Source organism: Cariama cristata, unplaced genomic scaffold, assembly GCF_000690535.1.
Source record: "Cariama cristata isolate BGI_N322 unplaced genomic scaffold, ASM69053v1 scaffold13552, whole genome shotgun sequence".
Classification (NCBI taxonomy): domain Eukaryota; kingdom Metazoa; phylum Chordata; class Aves; order Cariamiformes; family Cariamidae; genus Cariama; species Cariama cristata.
Window position 1 is genome coordinate 1,742 of NW_009602194.1, and position 11,073 is coordinate 12,814.

General features: G+C 50.7%; 1 protein-coding gene across 1 annotated transcript in view; it reads left to right on the top strand.

The window, feature by feature from the left end:
- Window positions 1-2,836: 2,836 nt before the first annotated feature.
- The window catches only part of DTX2 (deltex 2, E3 ubiquitin ligase), a 34,217-nt gene continuing 25,980 nt past the window's right edge, over window positions 2,837-11,073 (top strand). The window contains exons 1-2 of the mRNA XM_009694652.1: window positions 2,837-3,224; window positions 7,960-8,545. Coding sequence (XP_009692954.1) covers window positions 2,918-3,224; window positions 7,960-8,545 — 893 coding nt within the window. The 5' untranslated portion in view covers window positions 2,837-2,917. The remainder of the gene's footprint in view (window positions 3,225-7,959; window positions 8,546-11,073) is intronic.

An 11,073-nucleotide genomic window follows, 5' to 3' on the forward strand; every position in this document is an offset into this window, starting at 1 on the left:
ACGCAATGCTGGTAAAGTGGGAGGTGTGACGGGTCCCAAGCTGCAGCCGGCCATCTCCATACAGCTCTGCTAGCTGCCTACCCCAAACCCTTTCTGCCTGGGTGTAAGACACCCAGCAGCCCAAGGAGGGTAGGCTGAAAACTGTACCAGCAGCTCTGGTATTGAATTTCTCAGCTTTTGAATATTTGTGTGCTGCTGAATTCACAGAGAGGGGAAAGGAACTGCAACTTCAGGCCTTTTCTTTCTCTTGTTTGCCTTAGCTCAGGGACTCGTGTAATTTTGGCTTACTGAAGCTCTCCCGCATTCCTCACTTCCCAATCCGTGCAAACAGCTGCTGGCTCAGGCAGTGTTCAGCAGCGAGAACTGGCAGGAGGCTCCTCCTTTGGACCAGCAGTCCCAGCGCAGGAAATATTTTTCCGTTCTGATGGGGAAGCGAATGTCGGAGCACGCGACACTCACGTGCAGCCAGTCCGAGTACCTTTATGTGTGGTCCAGGATTCAAAGCATCGCAGCCATCGGAGGGGATGAGCAATAGGCTTTTGTCACCCAGCTGTTCTCGGCCAACGTCCCAGCGAGTGCGAGGTGGTATGTGAAGGAGGTGGCTTTTCTGCTGGGTTGCCCTCTTTTTTCCATTTCCTGCTGCTATGTTTCCAAAAGGAAGGAAAACGAATCGCTGATTCCTTCCAAACAGCCTCTCTCTGCTCTCCTGCTCTGCTTGTGGCTGTAGGATGTGCAGATGAGTATTTGGTAACAACAGCTTTGGGGGGGGAAAAGGTGTTGGTTCTCTCTTTGGGGTTCAGAGCACCTAATGCAGGTGGGTAGGACAGAAAACCCTGCATCCCTGCTTTGACTCGTGCTGGACCGAGCCGAGTGTGGACGTGCTGGCGGTCCCTGAGAAGGAGGTGTGTTGGTGTGAAACCTGCCATGAAAAGAACTGGTAGAGGCAGGTGTTGGGTTTGATACGTCAGGTTTTAATTTGTTGTTTTGAGCAGTAAAATAACTGTCCTTGGTGCATTAGCAGAGAACAAATTCCATGGAAAAGATTGGTTGCAGAGACCAGGGTCTTCTCTTGGTGATGTGGGGCGGTTTGTCACCAACACCAGTTGAGCTGGGGGTGTTCTGTAAAAATCTCTGAGCAGCTCATAAACTAATTTACAATGAATTCCTGGAGAAAGTGTTGCTTTCCTCTTAAAAATGCAGACATGTGGGCGTGTCTGTTCTTCACTCGCTCTTTTTCTAGTTCTTTTTTAAGCTAGCAAGCCACACGAGCATGACGGATGGGACACTCCACGGAGCGTGGGATCTTCCCCCATCCGGCAGCGATGTCGTTCTCCGCGCAGATGGCATCCTTCGGTGGAAGCCACCCACTGCTGCTCTGCCTCTTGGGAGACCTGCACTTTTCCATTTGAAGGGAAAGAAGCTCATAGCTCCTTGCTGACTGCTGGGAGTTAAGGGAGCAATCAACGACGTGAGACCTTAGGAGGGAGAAGGCAACTTTATTTTAAAACAAATTAATTTCAATTATTTGCAGTTATACCCACCTGCTCACAAGCACCAACATGGGGATCTCCAAGTGGTTGTCCAGCATTTGAGCACCAAGATATGTGTGTCTAGATGGTCTTGACAGGATTCCTTGCGATGAGACAGCAGACAAGGAATGCCAAATATCAGACCTCTGGTGTCTCTTGGACAGCTTGGTGACCATGTGATGGCTTTGGGTCTGCTTTTTTACATCCCTTAGGGGCTATGAGTGGTCATCTTGTGTCTCTGCATCCTGTCTGTGGGTCGTTAGAATTTATTCACTGGCCTTTGTGTCTTTATCTGGATGTCTTAAGGCTCCTACCCCATTCTCTGTTCTTCCCCAAATCATCTCTTAATGGCTGGAGTCTCTGACTTAGTCTTTGTTGATGTGGATTGTCCCTTGTTTCAAGATGTTCCTTGTTTTCCAGCCTGAGAAACTGTAGCTAGGTGTGCTGCGATCTTGAGGACCTGCTAAATCACTGCCCTTGGCGCAGGCTGTTTATTACCCCTCGTTCCTCCTAGTGCTTCCCTACTCCTTCCCATCCATTCTTTGCTCAGATTGTGCTCGTGGTATGTATTACTGTGATTTGTAGACTATGCCTAAAGAATTGTGTTCTGGCTTTGTGTGCATGTATAACACTGCACAGAAGGAGTCAAGGGTCTGATCTTGGATCAAAACTGAGCGATCAGAACCCTGAATGGAGCTGATGTTGTAGCCCTGGAGCTCAGATCAGTGAGAAGAGTTTGGGAATCACTTGTGTAACCAAGTTATTCATGTGCACAGGTGTTTGGGGAGCTCCTGCTCAGAAGCTGGCAGCTCACATTGGGGTGGTCAGAGCGTAATGGTGCCAGGACCGGTGCTGATCATGGGTGGGGAAGGGTGCAGAGTGGCCACTTGCCTGGGCACGCTTCTGGCTAGTGACCGTCTGAACTTGGATCAGGGCTTACAGACCCGCCTAACGCGGATCAGCAGTGGCTCTGCGCTGGTTTTGTACAGATCTGCAGCAAACTGGGTGGTGGTTGGTGACACAAACCATAGGAAGCAGACTCTTCCCAAAGAGTTTTTGATCTAAGTTAGCAAGAAAAGTTGCTAGCATTGGCAGGGAGTGGGTGGTGGTACCTCATTTGCCTTCAACCAGAGGGTTTTGAGGCCAATGCCCTTCTCTGTAGTCTCCTAAATGCATAGCGAACATCTTCTGTGAAAGGCTGACCTTGTTTCCTTCTCTTAAATGGCTTATGTGGCGTGGATGCAGGGAGGGCTGGGTTTGGGGCATCATTCTCAGCTCTGGGTGCTCTCTTTATTTCTTGCTGCAGGTCCTCCAGAAGAAAATGATGTAAGACCAGCCAGCACGGCTGCCACTTCCAATCGTGGTGTGCTCAGAGCTCAGGGAGGAACATGGCAGCAGCTCAGGGAGCAGGAGGCAGTTCAGCCGGGCCATCCGGACTTCCCGGTTCTGCCCCAGGGCACAGCCGCAACTCCACAGCAGTAGCGGTGTGGGAATGGCAGGATGAATTTGGCAGATGGAGGCCGTACCGAGGGAACGTCTGCAGCTACATTGAACAGGTTTTTCAAGCCTCACAGCAGAAGGGCCGGCGTTCAGGGTCAGGAGTTGTCAGCAGCATCGCTTTGGGACATGCGGATCCTGTCTTGGCCCCCTATGTCATCGACATTCCAAGCTTGACGCAGTTCCGGCAGGATACAGGTAAGGAAGCTTCCCTGCCTGTGCTGGGGTTTTGATGAGGCTGATTGTGTGCTTGGAGATAAGTGGGGTCTTGTTCTGTGTAGGAGAGCCCTACAAAGCTCTACTATCTGCTGGTGCTGCTGGGCAGTTCTCTGAGGGGTGGCATGTCTGCTGCCCAGCACGTTAGCACGTGAGAAAATCAGCGGTGGCCGGCGTGAATCTGCAGGGCTGGGTGCAGGCGGGCGGCGATGATCTCTTAAGGACCCTCCTCACTGGACCTCTGGAGCTTTTAGCTTGTGAACCAGAGCCCTCAGGGCTGGAAACTTTCTTCCTGTCCCCACCCACATCCATTCAAGACCACTTGCATAAAAAGGCCTTTTTACGATTCGAACCCTCCCGTTTAAATCCCTTGTTCCCTCTGCAACTGGAGTGCCAGCTGCTTTACCTTGGCATGCTGCCCTGCACAAGCTGCTTTGCGAAAGCCTGCAGCCCCCGCAGAACGCCGTAATGCTGCAGCAGAATATTCCCCGCACTTGTGCTATACAAGGCTGGCTTGCTTCCTCCCAGGGAGGAAGGGTGAGCTGGGCTTCATCACAGGATTGAGACCTAATTTTCATTCTCATCTCGTCTCTCTTGGGGTAACTGAAGCTGCAGCACAGAACTTGCTGAGATGACTTCTCCCCTCTTTTGCTCCAGATGTGCTGAGCAGCTGTAGCTTAGAAAGGGGGCAGGGGTGGAATGCATGCTCTTCATCTCTGGAAAATCCAGGGAGATCCCAAATTACACACGCAGAATGAATGGCAGCTTTGGAAAATTCTCCATGCATCAGTTTCCCCTTTGTCAACATCTCTCCCATCACCCCACAACACAGTCAAGGATGACCTCAAGCTTTAGAGATGGGCACTGCGCTGGTTTCTTGCCAATTGAAGCAATAAGTGAGCAATATCTTGAATCAACTGCACGATTGGGCAATTCCTACAGGAAAGGGAAGTGGTTGGAACAAATGTGAGTGGTCATCACTGCTGCATCCGTGTTTTTATTCTGACTTGGTGACCTCAGGATTAGTTTTTCTAGCAGCGTCCTTGGTGAGGCGCTTTCTTAGCTGGGTGCCTTGGCTGGTCTGCTCAGCATGGCCTGTTTGAGCACCTGGAAGCCCTGCTAAGGCTGTGACTTCGAACAATACAGCATGGACCACCAGAGCTGGCGCCAGCAGCTGTTTGTTTCTTGTTTTCTTCATGCCAAACTTGTGAAGGAGCCTTTCAGCCAGTGCTCCAGCACGTGTATAGCAGTCCTGGGCTGTCCCTTGTCAGGAAACAGCCCGGTTTGAGGGTGAGCAGTGTGCCTGTGGGAGGGTGAAAGATGTGTCCCAGTGTGAATGGGGCATTCTTCTCCACGAGTGGAGCTGTCTCTCCTTAGAGGTCTTATATCTCTTTAGACCCTTGTGAAATATCTCAAAACACCTAGCAAATATTGTCCATTGCAGGATGCTTTGGAGTTGGTCATCTCTGGGGGACAGTCCAATACAATTTTGGAAATGATGTTGGCTGGCGTGATCTCATCTTTCCTTGGATAAGATCTGTGGTTGAGCCGTTAACACGAAAAAGGCTGATTCCACTTCACAGCTCTCCTGCAGTGTTTCCCACCGATTTGAAGGGATGCTGATCAGAGTGGCCAGGCCTGTGAGCTTCTCTCCACAAGTACCTGCGTGCTCTCCAACGTGACTATTGGAAATGCTCTTATCCCCTTTCAATGGCCCAGTTCTAAGCAAAGCTTTTTCTCTCTGTGGGGCTCTACCTTAAACCTGAACCTTTCTGAACGAGCAGCCAGCTGACCTTTGTCATGTGCTGGAGAAAAGAATCTCTGCAGGAAACATCCCCATGAAAAATCTTTAAACAGAGCAAAAAATAGGCTGTTGTATTCTGCTCATTAGCTATTAGACAGACAAATAGGCTCTTCAAAGGAAGCCAGGGAGAATAACAGGAAGCCAGTGTTAATGGGACCAACATCCCCACCAACGGGGAATGACAGCTGTGCAGGGGGATCTTGTGGGCAGGATTAGCCGTGGGCTTCAGCTGCTGGTCAAGGCAGATTAGCTGGGAGTGAATGCAAGGGAGCAGCAGGAGCTGTCCTCTCGCCACAGCTGTTTGCCCACCCTGGAGAGGAATGCCAGCTTCCTTGCCAGCCTGGGGGAAGGGGGACTTTTTCCAAGTGTGCATGGCTTTGGTCTTGTTATTGACTCCTAAAAGCTCTTCTCCCTGCTGCTGTTTGAGGGTGTTAAAAACACGGATTGCTTGCCAACTCCAAGTCCTCTCTGTGCTGCTTTTAGCTTCTGACCTGCCAGTGGAGCAGGGACAGGCTTGCTAACTTCTTCTGAGATGTGTCCCGCTGGGCTTTCTGATGCCTTGCTTTACACGTGGTAGTCCTCTTTCTCCAGGGAGCAGGTTCCCTGCACTCATCTCTAAACGTGGTGCATTTCTCACCATCTCACTTCCAGTCCAGTCTCATCCCCAGTCCTCCTGCTCAGGGGGTCATCCCCGATGTTGCGTACCTGTTGAGGCCATAGGTTTGTGTTTCTAAAACTTGGCAGAACTTGCTTGCTGGATAGGAGCAGTCATCACTAGAGTTTACTTTTTGGCTGTTTCATCTGCTTTCCCATACAAGACATCGATTCCTGGCTGGGGAAGGTCGCCTTGGTTCTGCTGATACCTTCTGCCAGAGGGAGGTCTGGTCCCACAGGAATCCCTGGGCTTCGTCATTGAGCTTCTGGGGTTCAACCCTGTTCTTACAGGGGAGGTTGCTGTGTTTCACGGGCTGCTAGTAGCTTTTTAGGTGTGCTGATCAGATATTGTCTGTTGGATGGTGTCACTGGAGAGTCCCGCTCTGCAATAAGCAGGACACTTGGTGCTGCTCTGGCCGCTGAAGCAGCAGGTTGGGAGTAAGTGCTGGACCTTTCCTGGCTGCTCATCCTCTGCATGGGCTGAAGCAAGCCATTCCAGTCCTGGGTGCTTTCAGCTCCCCAGCAGAAACACAAGTCCTGCCATTCCTTGGTCTGGTACGTTCTGCCTTAGAGAGCCTCAGCCTTTATGTCAGCTCTGGACCTCAGGGCTGTATTTCCTGACTTAGTTTCTGCAATGACGTGTGGGACATATCTGCACCCCAGCACAGGATCTCGTTATGGTCTGACCACCAAAGCGCTGTGCAGAAACCACCAGCACCATTTTAAAAGAAGCCTGGGAGTGCAGTAGGAGCAGAGATGTGACTTTCATGCTATCGAGCAGCATTTTTAACAGCAAGGAGGCTGTTAATGCCTCTATGGTTTGAGGCAAGTCCTAGTAGTTTCCACAATATCCCAGTCCTATGAGGTAGAAATAACAGCAGTGTGAGGCAGAGATACTGGAGCCAGCATTCTGGCTACCTGAACACAGGTAGCAATTGGGTTTTGGCAGCATGGCGTCCCACGTGGGTTGTCTTCCCTCTTCCTTGGGGTGTGCTTGTTGGGTGTAAAGCTTACTTGGATTGCCTGCCCCCCACGGAGCCACCAGCGATATCTTGGGGCAGTTCTCCACAGGCTTTAGGTGTGGATACTTGTAAACGTGGCTGTTTTCACGTGGGGTCCTAAAGCATAGTGTCATAACTCTCATAACCTTTTTAGAGGCTTTATTTTTTTTCCTCTTGGTGCTGTTCTCTGAACTCGTGTGTCATAACGACTGGCTGCACCCCTGTTCACCCCTGCCTGCCTGCATCCCCAGACTTGCTTGCCCCGCGGCATTTCCCGCTCCTCTTTCTCAGTGCGGAGCGCTGCTGAGGATTTTCCCAGTGGCAGCAGTTTTGACCCTGCTGCGGGAACCTGTTTTTGCAGAGGTTGCAGAGCTTCTGTCCTGTTGGGTGGCTTACCTCTCTCTCAGTAGGCTTTTTTCTTTTTTTAAAGAAAGGAATAAAGTAACCAGGAGTGAAGTCACCCTGGAAAGCCAGGCTTCCAGGGGGTTTCGGGCTCCTGCAGTCGCTGTCGAGCGGCCTTGCAAGAGTAGCGTGTCTGCTTTCATTTCTCTTCCTTTTTCTGAACAGCTGCTCTCTCCAGTTTCCAATTTACTTTGTCGTTTTCTTTTCTCCAGTCTGGCTACATCTCCCAGCACTCAGGAGCCTGCAGAAGCTGCCCCTGTCTGTCCCCTCTCCAAAGTCCTTGTCCTCGAGGGACTTCACCCACTCCCCCAAGAGAAAAATTGCCCAGACCCTTGTGTAGTGAAGAGCGTGTTTAGGCCCTTGAGTGCTCATGCAAAGCACTTCCCAATGGTGTCGTGTCTCTATAGCTACTCGGTTGTTAAGGCTGTGGGAGTTGGTTTATTTTAACTAGATCTGTGCCTCAGTCTGATTTTTTTTTTTTAGCTTTTTTTTTTCTTTTAACGTCAGGGAGGCATATGTGATCCCTGTGCCTTTGTGCTCGGGTGTGTCTGTTTCTGCATCCTCTCTTCTTCCCTCCTTTCCCACCCTTCCTCCCAGCAGCTTTTGAACCTGTTGCCAGCCCATAATCAGATTTGGCAGAGGGACAGGGACCTCGGGGGTATTGCGTTTCTCTAAGCTTCATGAGCAAACCCAGCCCTGTCGGGAAGAGAAAGTCTGTTAGTGCCCCTGTGCAGGGAGAGGTGAGGAAGCCCATCCTGATGTAGACACTGCAGATCTGTGCAAAAATAATGTTTCCCCTTAATTCTCTGCTCACAAAATTATTTTATTTATTTCCCACCCCCCTCTCCCCACACAGGGACGATGCGGGCCGTCCGCAGGCACCTCTTCCCTGGGGACTCCGCTGCCGGGCAGGGCATCATCTGGGAGTGGCAGAACGACGAAGGTGGGTGGTCCCCCTACGAGATGAACGTCTGCGTGTTCCTGGAGCAAGCCCGTGCCACGAACCATCAGCGAGTAGATCTCGGACCCCTGGGCTATAACTACGAAGTTGACTTTGTGGCTCAAGTCCAGACCAACAAGACCACGAGGTTTCGCCGCAGCATTCAGAGGCGCTTGGATGCCCCGTACCCGGTGACGGCCTCCCCGGCACCCCTTCACGCCGGAGTGGGTTGTTCTTGCCAGCAGTGCTGGCTGAACAGCGGGACTGGTCCCATCACCACACGTTATCGCCACTCCATGATAAACTTTCCCAACTCTTCTGCTACTCATCAGGTCTCTGGTAGGACAGCATCAGTAAGTTCTTCCAGCGTCGGCTTTGTGCCCTATAACAAACCGAGTTTGTCTGGAGCAAGGTCAACACCGAGACTCAATGCACAGAGCACCTGGGCTTTGCCTCAAGCTGGAGGCCCCAGCACAGGACTGTCTGCATCTAATGGAGTCAGGTACAGACCGTTATTCGCCTTGAAATGCTGTGCGTGTGTCCGAGAGACCTGCTGTGCTCAGGTCTTCATTATCTAGGAGCCTCTCTGTCCCAGAGGACTTTACAAGGGTCTTCTCCCTAGAAGGAGAGAGAGGTTTGTGCCTTTGTGTCCAGTACAGTGGATGAAAAAGCTTCTCCTCTGCTTTCCTGTTCTTTTTGCCCGCTTGAAATACAGTCCCTGTCTACTAGTCTCTCTGAACCACTGGAGAAAGCAGTCAAGTTGAGGTTCTGCAGGTTTGAGAAAATTAATAGTGATTGGTGGTGATTCAGGTTAGACTTAAAAACAACTTTGAGGGGAACTGAGTGAATGAAAAGGGGACTTGTGAACACCCTTATTTAATTCAAAATATGCAGTAAATGTAGAGTTGAAGACTGCTTTGTGTTCAAAGCTCTTCCCCTTTGAGGAAAGACCACAGGACTCGCTGCGTGTGGCTGAGACCTCGTGAATTGTCTGACAAAATCAGGAAGTCCATGTTGGACATTTTTAAGGTGAACAAGCAGCAAAAAGCCAAGCCCTGAGACATAGATTTGATCAAGGATTTTTTAAATCTATTGTGAAGATGTTTAGAAAACCAAATCAGTAATTTACTTTCCTTTTGATACATTGAACCATATTGGTCCCCCTCTATCTGAAATCAATGGGGTGACACTAGCAATTTAAGTGGTGTGTGGGCTATTTGTCAGGCTCAGTGCTGATGGAGAGCAGAAATGCTCCAGATAATCGTGGAAGAGGTTTATTTTGCATATGTTGAGGTGCTGTGGGGCTTCGCTGTTGCGATGTTGGAGGACTGGAAGCACAAGCAGGACTGTAAGTGATTTAAAATCCAGCCAAGCCTCGCCTTGTGAGGGTTTTGCCATGTCCTTTCCCTTCATGTTTCTTCAGTGACCCTCTCCTGGCTGGGTGCTCAGGGTGGGCTCTGGCTCTCTGGAGGGAGCTAGTTACTTGGAAGGAAGGACTGGCAATTGTTGCGGTGCTAGCTGAGGTCTAGCTTTCCTTGGTTCTTTGAGCTGTCACCCCTAAAACACTCCAGCTTGTATGGATGGGTCACCCATGCTGGCTGCTGATCCATTTTCACTGTGGCTCTTCTCTGACAGGGCTGAAACTGGTGTGAATCTTGCAGCACAGGATTTCAGCTTGCATCAGTGAGCGGCTGGAGCCAAAGGAGGGCTGTGTTTGCACCTTACCGGTGTGGGAGGAAGGGCTTTGCGTCTCTTCAGGCCTTTTGGCTGTTGCCAGCTCAATGAAAAGCAAAGTCTTGTGGTCTGACAGCTCGTCTCATCTCCACAGTGTGGGCTGCTGGGCTAAGCTGTGGTCGGTTATCCCTCGTGGGCTGGAGGTATTTTGGGGCTGGAGGAGATCAGTGTCACCCTTGCAAAGTGGGGCACTTCCCTCCGCGTTCTTGTAGGATGGCCTCTGTGAAGGCTGGACACCCAAACCAAGCCAGATTGCCACTAATCGGCTTTCAGGGTCTTAACTCTTTCTCTGTGCAAGCCTTTGCTAGCAGAGGTCTTTGTGGCCTGTCTGTGATAACAGTTGCACCAAGTATCTACCAGCATTAAACTGAGGACCAAGCAAGGGCTGTCTGACTGCTCCCTCTGTTTGCAAACAGCTGGAAGTGTACAGAGCAGTATACGCATTTCACCGTAAATAATCCAGGTGCTGAACCACTGAGAAACTAAAGGGGAACTCGCCAGGGCTGATTTAGCTGTCCAAGCTACCCTGAGTAAGTACAGAGATAAGAGATCTAGAAGGGTGTTGAAAGCACATTCTGCCAATTATATGGGGCACAGAGGTTTGAGGTTTATTTTGAATCTCGTTTGTGTGTTAAGCAAGATGGTGACTCTTGAGATATTTTCCTTAGTGTTATATCGGGACTTTCCCTCTTCGGGGTCATCTGGGTGAAATAACTTCTCGTATCCTGTTCTTCTTTCACACTGTCTTTTTCTGGTGCTTTCTTTGCACCTGGTGATTTTTTGTGGCATTTTAAGCATCTGCAATACTTCTTTGTTCCAGTCACCTTCAAATAAGGCTGAAAATCAGACCTCAGTACTGCCTGCAGCAGCCCCTAGAAAGGCTCTTTCTGTCTTCTGAAGAAGCTGCCAAATTCCCCCTCTCGCAGAAGCCACTGGTCTGTGCATGGGACTGCCAGGCTGCCTGGAGTCCCCGACCTTCCCCAGAGCCTCAGCATGATTTGCAAAGTGACTCTCAGGGTGGGAAGATTAAAAACGAAGAGCCAAATGCTACAGCAGTTGCCCTGCAAGCTTATCTGGAGCCGATCAGGGTCTGGGTATGTTGTACACTACTGACAGGGGGGCACAGGCTGTCCTGAAAGGAGGGAGGATGGAAGAGAGATGTTCAGAGAGGGGTGGCACGGGCTCCTTACCGTGAACTGCGCTTACTGCCCAGGTGATGCTGACTGGGAGGAGAAGGACAGCCAGGAGGAGACCTGGAGGTGCCCAGCCAGGGTGCTGGGGGAGGACATTGTTGTG